This window comes from Scardinius erythrophthalmus (genome assembly GCF_964197995.2).
Source record: "Scardinius erythrophthalmus genome assembly, chromosome: 21".
NCBI classification, from domain to species: Eukaryota; Metazoa; Chordata; class Actinopteri; order Cypriniformes; family Leuciscidae; genus Scardinius; species Scardinius erythrophthalmus.
The window spans coordinates 4,386,311-4,402,519 of record NC_138241.1 but is presented as its reverse complement, the minus strand read 5'-3'; the positions used below and the strand labels follow the sequence as shown (position 1 = coordinate 4,402,519).

Genomic DNA, 16,209 nt, shown 5'->3' with positions numbered 1-16,209 from the left:
GACATATTATACACAATAATTCTTCATACAGTGACTACCAGTAACATTTATAAAAATATGGGACCAAATATTATTCAGACACTTTGACCTGACCATGTTTTGCTGAAGTGTTTTTTCTTTAATTGCTAATGTGACCTTTTTACACACAGACTGAACAATATTAAGCATTGCTTGGTTATTGGTTGAGCTAAACTGGTATCATCTAATTGTGTACTTAAATTGACAGATATTCAACATAATTCATGTGTGAGACAGTCTAACAGAAGGATGGACAAAACCAGTGAAATATCAACTGATTTGATAACTGAGTACTTGTCATATTTTATTACCATTTCCTAAACCAGAGCAAATAAACTGTTATAATGTGAGAAATGTTAAAGGTGTCTGAATACATTTTTGTTTGATTGTATATGTTATACATTTAATCCTTCACACCAAGGGTTTGAACCAATAATTGCTCATCTGAGGCCTCTACAGTTCATAACACACAAAGGAGTATTACCAGTGAGCATGGTGATGAGAGGTAAGGACTGCTCCTCAGCCGAGCCCCAGTATCCCGCCTCTCCCAGGAGGTTTCTCTCCAAAACCTGGTTATAGAGCTCCTCGATCCAGGCCTGAGACAGAACCACCAGAACACCACTGCTCTGGATCTGACGCACAAACTCCTTCTGCACACACACACACACAGCTCATTCAACATCACCATCAGATTGTGTGGGCCGGCCTTCTGTTAATTCAGAGATATTTCAAATGTATGGTAAATTAAAGCAGGTTTCCAGGAGTACCAAAGACACCAGAGCACACGTGGGTTTCCTGTGGTAGAAGTCACAGCAGCACAGTTTGAGGTTGAGCAGTAAAGCATAATAGGAAACCAGGTACAATCCATCCGCATTCATCAGAGCCTGACAATTCAGGTTTTCACTGCCCTCGAAACCTGGAGAATGAACCCCACCTGGAGAATAAGACCACATAATAACATCATGTTGCCATCATATTACATCCATTCAGGCATGTTTGAGCTTCTGTTTACCAGATTTGATGAGCACTATGCATGTGTGTTGATCAATGTTTATGTGAGTAAATTATACCTCGATATTATTTAATCTTATTTAACGCAAGTCGTATGGGTTTGGAACGACATGAATAATCATAGAATTTTCGTTTTCGGGTGAACTAACCCTTTAAGGGGGAAATTACCCAGGCTGAATAAAAAACTACTGATATTTGGCCATTTTGGCTTAGGCGACGACACAGCTGCTGTTTCAAGATTGGCCAGTTTCACCACTGACAATGATCATGTGTTTTCATGTTAATTCTGTCACCTTCAGTTCTGTGTTCAGTGTTTTTATAACAGTAAAAACTCTTTGCATATAATCTTAATGTTATATTGTGTCATTTGAACCTGAGAAAAATATAGACTCCAATTTATAGGTATTGTGATGAGATTTTTTTAAAATAAAATAGTAAACTGTATTTTAAACTAATCACAATTCTAATAACTAACATTTCTTTTTCTTGCAGGAATAACATTTTTATGCTTTTAAAACCTAAAATAATGTTTCCAAACACTTTGGTCAAAGTCAGTCAGTGTATTCGCGAATCATCTCCAAATATAACAAAAGGGGAAATGAAACTAGACAGGTATCCAAATTTATAAACTCATGACTTTGAGTAACAAAGTAAAGCTTCTACCTAGTATGGGAAGGGTTGCTGAATATATTGGAGAAAAATTATGTAGCCTAATAAATCAGGTCACCTTTGCTAGCTATTATTCTATAAAAACTGTTGTATTATTTTTGCTGGTGGGATTCTCTCTGAAATTGGTCTGAGATCCTCCGGCTGTGATTAAAGCATATTCGAAGGCATTGTCTGGAGTCTGTTTAGTTTATGCTGCACAGCAGGTTAGTGGAGCACTACAGACCTTCTTCCCAAGTGATAGTGTACAAAAAGGAACAAGACGTCATTCGACTCAGTGTGAGACTCTTAGGCGGGGTTAGATTGCAGTCAGGTAACTATAATTCTTAGGCATTTTATTTTATGCAGTAAGAATAGTTACTCTTAGGCATCAACCAACGCGGTCAGTGGTGAATTTACCTGAGTATAATTTTGCAAGTGTCGTCTGGAGATGCCCCAGGTAAACTTCAAGTGCGTAGGGGAAAATCTACCAAAGTATTTAAATAGTATAGACTTATGTTGAACTCTCTGAGTGGTCAAATCCAGTCACAGCCAAAGTCAAGCCCACCTAAACTCTACAGGATAGTGGCCCTCCAGGAGCAGGACTGGACACCTCTGCCCTAAAATTTTTTATTTCTGTCAGGACCACTATCGTCAAATATGACTGACAATTAGCATACACTTTGGATTGGCGGTATGGTTCTGTTCTGGGCAAGAACTCCCAGAACATGCAGTCTAGCATGAATAAGAGCAATAACCCCCCTCAGGGGAAACAGAACAGAACCAACATGAATGTATTGCAGATATCATTAATTCAAGATTTTAATGTACAACATAATTAGAGAATTTAGTCTGATTCAAGGGGAATCAGAAGGACAAATCCTGACTAAAGAGAGGAGGAGCTGGGGAGGTAGGAGGGTAATTCGCTCCTGAGAAACGCCATATATGCTGATAATACTGAAGGAGCTTATATATGAATACAGTGAGGGGCGTCGTATTCCTATAGGTAGAGGATCAGCTGAGAGTCACTGATGCGAGCTTGACTAACGTAACCTGCCAGAACTGACGCTACGCTTGATATAGGCCAGTAGTCTATAAACGGGCTATCAGTTAATTATCAGTTACCTGCTTGCAGACCCGAACAGAAGGTGGTAGAGAAGTTCTGCAGGGACACGTCTACATCGGTGGTGCTGTGTAGTCCCAGCAGGCGAGGCAGAAGTGAAGCCAGAGACTGCACAAAGAGCCGGGCGCTCTGTTGATCTGCTTCCTGGTTCTTCAGCAGTTTCAAGGACAGAGCAGCCGTGCGTAGCGTACGGTGCCCGGGACACTCCCGCGGCGTCTGCTCCTCGTCAGCCAGAGAGCAGTTGTCAGACCCCATGTCAGAGACATCGGAGCGTCCCGAGTCCTTTTCTGCAGCCATCGAGTACTGGTCACACGAATCGAACTCAGTGCGCGACAGCTCCTGCTCGTCCGCACTGAAGTTACTTTCGCTGTACCGTGAGCCATGCGAGCGTGTCCGAGACTCCACAGATAGAAAGTTGGTGATGTCAGGGTAGGCCAAGCCGTGACTGCGCTGCACTACATCGGGAGGGGCCGTACTGGACGGGGCTTCTGGGACGCCACTGTCTCGTACACATTCAGGCAGATCCGGGCGAGTTCCCGTTGCAGCCCCGCCGGTAGACGGCGATGGTAGGCGTTGTCCCTCCCCAAAATCCTCCGGAGTGGTATGGCCCATTTCCCCTTCCAGAGTGGTCTGACCAATCTCCCCCTCTAAAGTGGTCAGGCCGGTGTCAGTCGTGACACTGATGCTGATGTCAGGGCTGCGTTCAGTGATGCTGGTCTCCCAGGCGGCGTTCTCAGCCGAAAGCACGCGCCGCTGCCAGCGGAAATCAGCTTCGTTGAGTTCTACAGACTCACGCATTGACTCCGCCCCTTCCTTCAGATCATCCAATCGGCGCAGCAGCATTCGAGACTGGTCTTGCTGCAGGCCACGCCCTTGACTGAGCTCATCTAAAGCACCCAATAGGGCACAAGCGCAGGAGACGGAGGAGTAGCACGCCTCAATTCCACCCTTCATGCATGCTTCTGTTATACCATCCATTACCCTAAAATAGGAAAATAGGAAAGATGGTGGCATTCATTGGTAAAAATTACTTAAAGTCCCCCTGTAGTCAATAGTATCATCCCTTAAAACTCATATTTCCTCACAGAAATTACATATTTAAACTTTTTTTCCACCTTAAGATAGCTTGAATGTAACTCGACACCCTAGCCTCATTTAGTATACGCGGTTCTATGAATATGCAAATGAGCCCCGCCTCCACTCACTCACACAGCTCAGAGATCCACTCGTTGACGATCACACGTTGATCTGATTGGTTACAAGGTGTGACTTTGTGGTACTTTCAAACAACGTTTTTACGTTTTTAAGAGTTTTTGGTTCACTGCAGTTTTAAGGAGAAAATACTCAGCAATGGTGTTTTTTTTGTTTGTCAGCAAAACATTTTTGTCTTAAAACATATTATAAACACCACATAGACATATAATCAACATTTAAAGCTTGATTTTCACCAAAGGGGGACTTTAAAGGTCCCGTTCTTCGTGATCCCATGTTTCAAACTATAGTTAGTGTGTAATGTTGTTGTTAGAGCATAAATAATATCTGTAAAATTATAAAGCTCAAAGTTCAATGCCAAGCGAGATATGTTATTTAACAGAAGTCGCCTACATCGAACGGCCCGTTTGGACTACATCCCTCTACTTCCTTCTTTAATGACGTCACTAGAACAGTTTTTTGACTAACCTCCGCCCACAGGAATGCTCCCTCAACTCTACCAAAATTCGTTTATGTACTTGCGCACTTCTTATAACTTACTGTGTTTACTCAGCTCACTTATTGCTGAATTGAACTTGTTTCATAATTGATGAATTGAACTGTTACTGAACTGACGTGATCTGAATAATGACACTATTGTCTTTTTACAGCCGCAGAATTTGAATTAGTCTCATATTTAATGAAGTTTACATCATTGATTCTGTTATTTTCCTGTTTATTACTGTGAAGATGCTTTGAAACAATCTGTATTGTATAAAGCACTATTTAAATAAAGGTGACTTGACTTGACTTGGCTTAAGATACACTTTTAAGGCCAATTACACTGCATTGACAGACACCGGTCAACGGCAACAGACATGTTCATCTGGTTTGGTCGGACTCGGATCAGTGCGTTTCCCCTGTTGGCGTTTCATATTTGTCTAGTCTGAAAAGTGACGTACAGTAATCTGGTGATTGTCAGCTTGGCCGGCGTCTGTCGGCGCAGTGTGAATTGACCATTAAATGTCTGATTGTCATAGAATTTGAAAATAAAAATCTTACAGTTTGAGAAGATCAAGGTGTGACTTCCTTTTAGAGAAAGACCTCTTTCTTGTCTCATGTTCAATGACGCATGGACCAGCCAGGTCAAACAAGCGCTGAGGGCTTCCCACAATCTGCAGGGGGCGAGAGGAACAACAGCTTATCAGGACAGAAAACCTCAGTACACAAGGGGGCGCTAAAGATACATTCAAATATCTGGGGAATAAAGCAAGATGCTTTTATAATGTCTTTCACATTTCAGGGGTTCTTAGAAGCGAGTCATCATAGTTTGGTAAACTTCTCTAGTCGTAAAGGGAAACTACAACAAAAAATCCACTACAGCATTTATATGGCTTTACAAAAGAGGAAAAATCTTGTCCAAGGCCAGTCCTAGTCTGTTATGGATATGCTTACCAGAGTCAAATACCCCCGTGTTTTACAGGTATGATTACAATGACCATCATTTGAAGAGTCTTAAAATTCTGAAATTATCATACATTATGGGATTTTATTCATCAGTGATCGAACATCAGAGGTAAACATGATGATAACACTTTATTTCGATAGTATACTTTAGACATTCTACTAACTATAAGTAACTTTACAACTACGCAAAGTTGCGCTTGAACACGCTGCAAACACTACATTCAACGTCCAATCAGTGTTGCCAGACGTACGATAATTATCGTATTTGTACGATCATTTTGGTTCTACTTTATTTCAATAGTCCACTTTTAGACATTCTACTAACTATAAATAACTTTGCAACTACATGTCAACTAGCAATCATTAGAGTATTAGTAGACTCTCTGCTTAATATCTGCTAACTCTTTATTTTGATGCTTAACAACAGACTTTCTACTGACTATAAGTAACTTGGCCAACTACAAGTCTACTTATTCTACTAACCCTAACCTAACAGTCTACTGACAGTCTGCTACAGTCTACTAATACTCTAATGACTGCTAGTTACATATAGTTGCAAAGTTACTTATAGTTAGTAGAATGTCTTAAGTGGACTATCGAAATTAAGTGGAACCAAAATGATCGTACAAATACGATAATTATCATACGTCTGGCAACACTGGTTGGAAGTCGAATGTAGTGTTTGCTCTGTGGCCCAGACACTGGTGACATGAAGCTAGTTCTTTGTTGTCAGTTTGGTGCGTCACAGTCTTATCTGTGATTTCTCACCTCCTTCATAATCTTAATGGCCTCCACTCTGTGCTGGGGTGGGGGGTAGAGCAGAATACGGTGGTACAGGGACTGCAAAACCGGCTTCATGGACTCGATGCAGCCCACCAGACGGACTAACTCTGCGGCCACATAGCAGATGGTGCGAACGACCGGCCCGATCATGCCGGGAGCGCTCGACGAGCAGCCAGAACCCCGGCCCTGATCCGAGACCCCTGTCCCTGGGGCCGCGTCTGAGTCCTGAGATTGCCCAGATGTGATGCTTTTATCACTCGCTGGGTTTCCCATAATCACCACCAGAGTTGGACACAACTGCTTCCTGCGTATAGACAGGACACACTGATGATGTATAATTGCACCATGTTCCTCGCAGAATCATAATAATCAATTTGTAAGACCAAAGTGACACAAACTGAGATTATGCGTTTACAAAAAAAAATAGACGTGTTTATTGGATATTGTACATTGATTCAATTTTATGGACATACCCTGCTAATGCCGTGGTTGAATTATGGTGGAGAATACTTTTAGACCATAATTTTTTAGCTGACTAAAGTCAGCATGAAATCAAAATAGGCAATTCTTAATTTTTTTATGCATTATTTTTGTATTTATCATAAATGATTTATCAGTGCACATTATTTTTTTGATTCATGACCCTCATAATTTTTAATCAGAATAACTTCCCCTCCCTCTTAAAGAGACATCTCTTCTCTTCTCTGATGATGAGGGCGGGGTAACCTGTCACTCACATGAGATCCACCAATAGCAAACCATCCAACCATCCAATCAATTCCCCACGGACAAAATCAAGCCCCGCCCACATTTTTTTCTCATTCCAGAGGACGTTTCACTCTAATATACGTCACAACTTTCATTTCATGCAGACCTTAATACTTACATACTGTACAAATAGTTGAAAATGTAATGAATTATTGTTAATTAATTAATTAATGTTTTGCCTGGTTTTTTTCCTCTCACAGTGTAAGCTTAAAGGTCCCGTTCTATGCCCCTTTTCACAAGATGTAAAATAAGTCTCTGATGTCCCCAGAGTGTGTATGTGAAGTTTGAGCTCAAAATACCCAACAGATCATTTTTTACAGCATGTTTAAATTGACATTTTTTGGGGCTCAGAAAAACGACCTGTTTCAGTGTGTCCTCTTTAAATGCAAATGAGGTGCTGCTGGACGGCACAGGGGGCGGAGCTTCATGAGCTCGTGCTCAGTCTGTCAGGAAAAATTCATCTCACGGAATGATGATAATATCAGAAACTCTCAGTAACGGCGTTCATTTCGAGTCGGACAATAATGCCTACAGAGTCAGAGTGCTGTATAGAGATGAAACAGGTATGGTTTAGTAGTTTAATTACGGTTATTATAACGTATTTGTCATCTGCTTGTAGGCTATGTATCCATTATTTATTAATAGCCTACAAGTCTGCTGTCTGAATGATGATCAAACATGTACTGATGAGTTTAATAAAGTTTATTGTACATCACACAAAAGATGAAGCGTCAGTTTTACTTCAGAAAATCACCGTAAGAGCTGAGTAAACACAGTAGGCTAAGTTATAAGAAGTGCGCAAGTAGCCAGTAGAGTTGAGGGAGCATTCCTGTGGGCGGAGGTTAGTCAAGAAACGGTTCTGGTGATGTCACTAATGCAGGATGTAGAGGGGTGTAGTCCAAACGAGCCGTTTTTTGTAGTCAACTTCTGTTAAATAAAATATCTCGCTTGGCATTGAACTTTGAGCTTTATAATTTTACAGATATTATTTATGCTCTAACAGCAACATTACACACTAACTAAAGTTTGAAACATGGAATCGCATGCAACGGGACCTTTAAAACATACACATTAAAAAGTAATTTATTCACACTTGCAATCATATGGTAAAACGTATGATTATAAGGGTTGTCAATTGACGTTAACAATGATGTTAATTTGATGCAATTCATTGTAAATAAATTAAAATAAGAAAAAAAGTAGTATTTATGCGTAAGCTGAGCTATGTTAAACGAGATAAAGTGCCAACATCCTTGATTTAAACAAGTCTCACCAGACGAGGTCAGTGAAATTACGATGCAGGTGCATTGTGGGAGGACAGCTGCTCAGCATAGACAGAATACACTCCAGGTACAGCAACTGCAGCAGCTGGTTTTCACTGAAGAACAACAACACACATTTCTCTCGTCACATTGATGAAACACTGTCCTAGTAGGTACAACATTTCATGAGGAACTTCATAATTACCATTAAAAAAAAGTATATTCTATATAGTATGAATGTATGTAATATAAATGAAACCAGGCTGTACTACATCCCTCATGCTGGCTTTGTTCGCCTACTTTTCACTGTCAAATTCAGACATACTACTTCATAGTAAGGAAGTAGGCATATTCTGACACAGAGTATGACAGATTTGAGTCTTTGCTCAAAGTCAGCATTGACTATATTATATATTTACTTGTCTTGGCAGTTTTTGCAACTGGCCCCTGGTCCCTATATGGCTTGTGTTCCGCCTTCAATGCAAGTCAATGGGATTTTTATGCCCTTTTATTCTTCATCAGGCAAAAATCATAAAACAGAAAAGTCTTAGAACTTCTCTCCTTAACTAGACACACGATTTGACGCATCAATCATGCATTTTGCCAGAAGTTTAATTCTTAGCGTTAAGATTTTGCTCAGTAGGTTGTATGGTAAAAGTGATTCTCATCTAAACAAACTCCCCTAATAATAGTAATCACTAACACTATTCTACTAATAATGACTACAAGTTAATAACATGTAAAGCTTACTTTGAGACAGACTCCAGCTTGTCGCAGAAAACAGTGAGCACCATAACAACATCTTCATACAGCGCATCAGTAGTAGGAGAGACATCTGAAAACATACATACACATTTACATAACTAACTAATAATTGGCACATAAAAACTATAACAGGTGAACCAATTACATGTTCCTTTTTTTCTGCACTCAAAAAAACGTTGTGAATATAAATTATAAATCAGACTATGTACGTAAAACATTATAGATCTGTACCTAATGAGCAGTTATCTAAATAGTCATTTTAAGGCATCTATTCTTCAAGGCCAAACCCGTCTTTCATAGGACAGAATAGCCTTAGAGACTCCAAATGTGTGGCTACTGCATTTGTCTTTGTATTTCAGCACACTTCTAACCACATAAGTGTATACTGCCTTCTAAGATACCTTAAAGGTGCAGTAAGCGATTTCAGACACACTGTTGAACACAGTGGCACTAAAACACACTTGTAACCAATCAGCAGTAAGGGGTGTGTCCACTCATAATGGGGGAGGTGCCTGGGGGCGGAGCTATGAAGTGTTTGTTGAAGCATGTTTGTTTAGGTGATTTAAGGCGAGACACTACAGGTGAATAGGGTAAAAATTTTAAATAATAGATATCTAATGTATTACAAGTTTTAGAAATTTGTATGTTTAATTATTTGTATTTGTATCTCTTTAAATATGCACGACTTTGCATATATTTTCGGTAGATAGATCTGAACATATGATAAAGCCAGGTGCAAAATTCTTTTTTTCATTTTGTTTACACACAAGATGAAAAAAAAATTCAGAGAGATTTCAGGATATATGCTTTCATTACCTAGAAAAACAAAATAAACTGTCCATGGCCATAAAAAAATCGATTTTCGCCATTTTTTTATTTATTAAAATGTCACATAAATCAGGCCAGGAATGATTTATTAACAAATCCCTCAGAAAATATCTTCAGAATACTGCCAAGTGTATAACTGGAAAGTTTGGTGTGCACAGGCGCTACAGAGGCTGAGATGTTTGTACTGGAGAATGACAAAATACTCATTTTGAGAAAACGGCATTTAAAGATTTAAATAGCTCTAAATGAGATTTCGTCGTTAGCTTTAAATCCCCCTTTGGACATTCACGATTGGTTACTGATAGAAAGGAAATGCCCATATTTGGGTTACATAGCGTTGTGCAGGAGACTCAGAGCTTTACAACGAGACCGGTCATGACAGACTTCAGTGAACAGACGGAGCTCGGTGTGTCGCGTTGGAATGCTAACTTCTTGGTAAATTCGGGAGAAACTCACTGCCGCAAGTAAACAAAATGTAATAAAATAAACATCTTAATGTATATTTTCAACGTTTTCTTTATAGCAGCTTGAAAGAACACATATTGAAGGAGTAAACTAGCCCAAAATCTCAAAACTGAGCACTGCATGAAAAATCTCGCCTATGTGTCTCGCCTTAAATATCAACAACAACAATATAACCCTAACCCAACAGAAATCGCTTACTAAACCTTTAATTTGTCCCAGTTCTAAGACAGCATTGCATGTATACCTCACAGAGAAGGCAATACAAGTCTCAGTTTAAAATAAATAAATAATAAAATAACAATAATAGTAATATTAAATCGAACATGGTGGAATAAACTAAAATGGCTCTTATTTGTTATTCATTACATATTGAAAAGTATCAATAAAAACAGTTTAATCAAGTTAAAAATCGACTAATTACCTGTGCCTGTGATGTATTTTTATGCTCATTAGATACTGTGTTATTATCTTAGCAACACACTCATGAAGACTATGGCTTGTAAAAGAGGAAAAACCTCTGTGTAGATTCCAGAGCAGAGCTGTGACGGTTTAACTGGCAGCTGTTATCATCAGTTGAGATATGAAAATGGTTGTGGTTTATCAGCAACATAAAAACGATTAAACGGATAGTTTGACGGATGAGCCATGTCGAAAACTTGGCAAGTGAAAGCATGTTTTCATGGCTTATTGACTGCGTGTACCTTTGCGCTGGTGCACAGGTATGCAACGTTCCTCGCCATCAAAGCCCTGTAAAAATCCAACCAGACTCATTATAAAATGCCAACTTCATAACATCAAATCATGCTTAACATTCAAGAAATGTTTGAGAAATCTAAAAATGAAAAATTAGAGTAGCTTATTGCATGGCTACTTATCAAAAAATAAATCTTGATTTGAGTTCAGCTATGATTGTTCAGGACAATGGTCATTACACAAAAACAAAAACAAAATAACACATTACAGCAAGGTTTCCTTTGTTAATATGAACTAAGAATGAACAAATCTTCTACTTTATTTATCAATCTTGGTGTTAAATGTAACATTTACGAATACATTTTTTTAAATCAAAATTTGTGATTGTTAATTAGTTGTCAACTAACATGAACAAACAATGAACAAATGCATTTCCCTTTTGAAAGGGAACTCGCGCTGCATCCCCTAGAGGGCGCTATGGGGAATGACTGGTGTCTGAAATGAGTCTAAACAAGCGGCAACCTTCCGGTCTCTCTCTCTTGAATCTGACACGGAAGTGACTTAAACTGCAATTCATCGACTGGCCACTAGAGACCGGCTGCAAAAGAGAGTCAATCCCATAGACTCCTCTTGTTAAAATGGCCAACTTTACAGCAGAAATAAACATGTTTACAGCCTGGTACAAAAAGTGGTTTTGGTCTATATAGCTAATTTTGCCCTTCATGACAATTGTTAGGGGGGTGAATATTTTTATAACTCATCCGTTTAAATTATATTAAGCCTTAAAGTTCTGCATAATTAAGGGCGTGGCCACTTGAGTGACAGGTGGATTGCCGCTGATGTCACTACTAGCCGTTTGTCTGCTGTCTGTTAGCGTCACGTCACCTCAGATAATCCGCCTCTTGCCTATTTTCTGTTATCCGGGTGTGACGCGCAGTGGTGCACTGTCAAGATGGCGACGGCCAGCTCCGCCCACTTTGGGCCTAAAAATAATCTTCAAGAACCTATGGGTGACGTCACGGACACTACTTCATATTTTTTACAGTTTATGGTTTATACACATGCTTCAGACACCAGTCATGCCTGAGGCTTTCCCTCGTCTCGTTCTCTATTCTCAGGGAACCATGGTTACATGCATAACCTGAGAAGTTTTATTAACAACATCAACAAAGATTAAAATATATACAGTATATTGCTCACTGTTAGTTCATGTTTGTAATGTTAACAAATGAGAACTTATTGTAAAGTGTTACCAAAATATTTCTCTACAGAATGCCACCACTGACCAATCACACAAGCATATGTCAGAGAGCTGTGTTACACGAGATTATAGATATGAGCTTGTGATTGATAAAGCTCTGTGAAACGTGACTCACTGTGTTTTCTTGTCTATGGCGTAGTTGTAGAGCGAGGTCTCCGAGGATCTGGCTGAGAGTCGCCCTGACCGCTGTGTTGATACTGCGTTGATGACAACTCGATATGTACGTCTCGATACACACCTGGAGACACGCAAAGATGCAACAGAGATTGAGCAATTTCTAATATCCATCATGTCAAACTGCCTTTGTTCCGCTGTGGCAATGAAAGGTACCATCATTCCCTTTTAAAGCCACTGTAGATATTTTGCATGTCAAATGTGATTATCCCTCTGGTGCTCTTCAGCCATTTTTAACCAAAAGATTTTATGTTGTGGTTTTTTAGAATGTTTATCTTGCTAAATGGTTAAACGGGTCCAAAGCATGCGTGACGTCACGCTCGTGGTGTTTTCAGCCTCTGCCGTCTCACTATATGAGGACGGGAACACATGAACTTCAGCTCCGGAGCCACTCTGAGAGAAAACAATCTCCACATACACACACAAAATGCTCTTCACTACAACCCATCAAAACAAAAGAAACTGTGACAAATATATTACTATTGTACAGTGAAATGTACTTCTCAAATTAATAATAATAATAAAACAATTTTTACAACTATATTTTTCTTCCATGTATTAATTTTAACAGTAAACCTTTGTAGTGCATCACTGTGTTTGCCAGAAATATAATTTGCTCATTTTCATTTGATTACAGTTTAAAAGACTTTAAATTGTTTAAATTACTTAAATTAAGTTTAAATTGTTAATGTTTTACATTTGTATTTGTACATAAAGCCACAAAAATTAAAACAGACAACACAGATGTATTATATTTTAAGAGGCTATATTATATATTATAAGAGGCTGACTCGGGAAGAAGAACGACAGACACTTGCTTTGCATGTTCACATACTTTACTGAATACTTCAGCAACTACTGACCACTCACGTACAAACACTGGGCCTGGCTTAACGTACCCGTCACTTAGCACATCTATTACAGAATTTCTAAAAAAAATAAAAAAATAACTAAAGAATTTTACAGGGCCTTATTATTGTAAAAATATGTACAATATTATTCAATTGATTAGACATGATTGTTTTTTATCAAAATGTAATTAACACAGAATGGAAAAGAAGGAAAATGGAAAACACAGAATTTTTCAGGGCCCTAAAATTACGTAAAATTTTTGATTACTAGAATTTATTTGAACTATTAAATAGGAATCCAGAAAAAAATTTATAGAAAAAAAAAGGAATTTGGGAGGGAAAAAGGATTTCACAGGGGCTGTTTTTTTAGGTCATTTGTTTGTTTTTTGTTTTTTATAAAACATACATGAATGAATCGTTCACAAGAAGATCTATAACATGGATTTAGAAATATATTTAGATAGGGTGACATTTCTTGAATTGAATTGAATTGAATTGAATTGAAGAAATAGAAAGGAGAAATTCAGACCCAAGGGCACTGAAATAGTTGGCCATCACGAAAGAAAGAAAGAAAGAAAGAAAGAAAGAAAGAAAGAAAGAAAGAAAGAAAGAAAGAAAGAAAGAAAGAAAGAAAGAAAGAAAGAAAGAAAGAAAGAAAGAAAGAAAGAAAGAAAGAAAGAAAGAAAGAAAGAAAGAAAGAAAGAAAGAAAGAAAGAAAGAAAGAAAGAAAGAAAGAAAGAAAGAAAGAAAGAAAGAAAGAAAGAAAGAAAGAAAGAAAGAAAGAAAGATAGATAGATAGATAGATAGATAGATAGATAGATAGATAGATAGATAGATAGATAGATAGATAGATAGATAGATAGATAGATAGATAGATAGATAGATGAAAGAAAGAAAGATGGCGGTCTGATAGAGGTCTTTGATGAAAATTATTGATTGAACGTCATGCTTTTGATTGATTGCTCAACAAAATAAAATAGTAACTCTGCAGCAAGCCTGTTTATGATGTGGAAAAGTCTCTGTTAATCCCGATCAACAAAGTGACTCTGAAATGGAATCTTCCACTAAGCAAACAGAGAGGCTGAGCCGAGCATCTGCCGTTGTGTGGCTCGCTTGGTCACGGAAAAAGGATCTAAGACGTGGCACTATCACCTGTAACCACAGCAACCAATGACACACGGCTGGAACATTAGTTTCATGATGGAAGTGAGATGTCAGGGGAAAGCCCTTCACCGTGTCTTAGTCACTGAAAAACAACTGCCTTATATGAAATCAAAACGCTCAGTCAAAAGAATAGGTAATAATCAACTCATTTAGTGGCCCCAAAATAATATTTGGTCACAAACGTCTGCATGTCTAATAGAATTCATCAACAATGAATCTCTCTCAATTCATTCAAATAAATGTAATCTAATCCGTGCTGCTTTATCTCTGTGTCTGACTCAAAGCGGGCAAAATGCTGGATCTAACTGATGAAAACAACTACCATTTTAACCCTTCCCGTCACATTTAGTGCTGCAAACATCAATAACAGCTTTAACTTAAAAATTCTGGCAAATGACCATGGTATAAGCAGCATAATCCACGGCTAGCTGTGCATTAAAATGATTTGAACGCACTATCATCATGCATTAAAATCGTTTACTGCACGGCTAGCTGAGGATTAAAATAAACACACATGCTTTGATATTCTGTTATCAAATGCAGTGTTCAAACACTTGATGGGTCTGCTGTGTGACTGCACATGCCTCGCTGTTCATGGCCTGTTCCCTGAGGCTCCTCAACAGTCCTGCGTGAAAATAAGAGCAGTCTGCCACTACCAGACACATTTACACATGATGATGTGCTTTTATGAGCCGTTTATGGCCAACCAGGGGCAAGATAATAAAGTTAGACACCAGTCTGCACAGACAAGCAGGGTGAGATCTGATCGCTTAGCATGCGACTGTCTGACAGTTTTTATGCAACTAAAATTTGCATAATGCATAAAATCTGCATGCATGGTTCATATCTAAATTTCCCTTAAAATGACAATTATTGGGAAAGAAAACAGTGCTGAGTAATTAAAAAAAAAAGTTCTGTCATCATTTATTCACAAACCTGTATGACTTTTTTCTTCTGCAAAATACACACACAAAAAAAGTGCTGAATAATATTTCAAATGTTTATGTCAATACAATGAAAGTCAATGGGGTCCAAAATGACATTGGACCCCATTGACTTTAATTTTATGGACAAAGATCACTGAGACATATTTAAAAATAACTTATTTTGTGTTCCACGAGAGAAAGTAAGTGAATAGATAATGACAAAACTATCATTTTTGGGTGAACTATCACTTTAAATCAGCAAAAAAGGTGATGCAAAAATACCTTATTTTATATATTATAAATAATATATGATTGTTGTTGTTGTTTTTTCTAATTAAAGTAATGGTAATGGAATTTTTTTGGGGGGGTTTGCATTATCGCAATTAAAAATAGTGGCAATGTGCCTAATTGCTATGAAAATGTTGAAATAATACAATACTGAATATATATGGTCCTTCATGGTCCTAAAATGAGTGATTTGTGGAGCGATATAACCACACTGTAAAAGTGTGACCCAAACTGCAGCATCGTCCTCATTAAAGCACATCTTCACAGCGCAGCAGTCTTTAATAGGCCTTAGACAAGGACTTCAATGAGAGGGTTGCCAGAGTCACGTCAGATTAGCAATTTGCAATTCGCTGTCTCATTCTGTCAGTCAAACGTCAATAAAGCATGTCTCACCTCAGCAATTCTCAACATGTTGTGCCCATTGATCTCAAATGTAGAGGAGTAGGTGACACAAAGCAGGACCTACAACACAAAGAACTTAAAACATTAGCTGTTTAATATAACAGCCACTTGATTAACACTTCAG

General features: G+C 38.4%; 1 protein-coding gene across 1 annotated transcript in view; it reads right to left on the bottom strand.

The window, feature by feature from the left end:
- Window positions 1-16,209, bottom strand: part of arfgef3 (ARFGEF family member 3) — a 67,496-nt gene that overhangs the window by 45,347 nt on the left and 5,940 nt on the right. The window contains exons 6-15 of the mRNA XM_081351301.1: window positions 16,077-16,145; window positions 12,396-12,518; window positions 11,028-11,073; window positions 9,019-9,103; window positions 8,280-8,384; window positions 6,224-6,542; window positions 5,051-5,163; window positions 2,800-3,779; window positions 786-952; window positions 503-668 (exon numbers count right to left, since the gene is read on the bottom strand). Of these exons, the coding sequence (XP_081207427.1) occupies window positions 503-668; window positions 786-952; window positions 2,800-3,779; window positions 5,051-5,163; window positions 6,224-6,542; window positions 8,280-8,384; window positions 9,019-9,103; window positions 11,028-11,073; window positions 12,396-12,518; window positions 16,077-16,145 (2,173 nt within the window). The remainder of the gene's footprint in view (window positions 1-502; window positions 669-785; window positions 953-2,799; window positions 3,780-5,050; window positions 5,164-6,223; window positions 6,543-8,279; window positions 8,385-9,018; window positions 9,104-11,027; window positions 11,074-12,395; window positions 12,519-16,076; window positions 16,146-16,209) is intronic.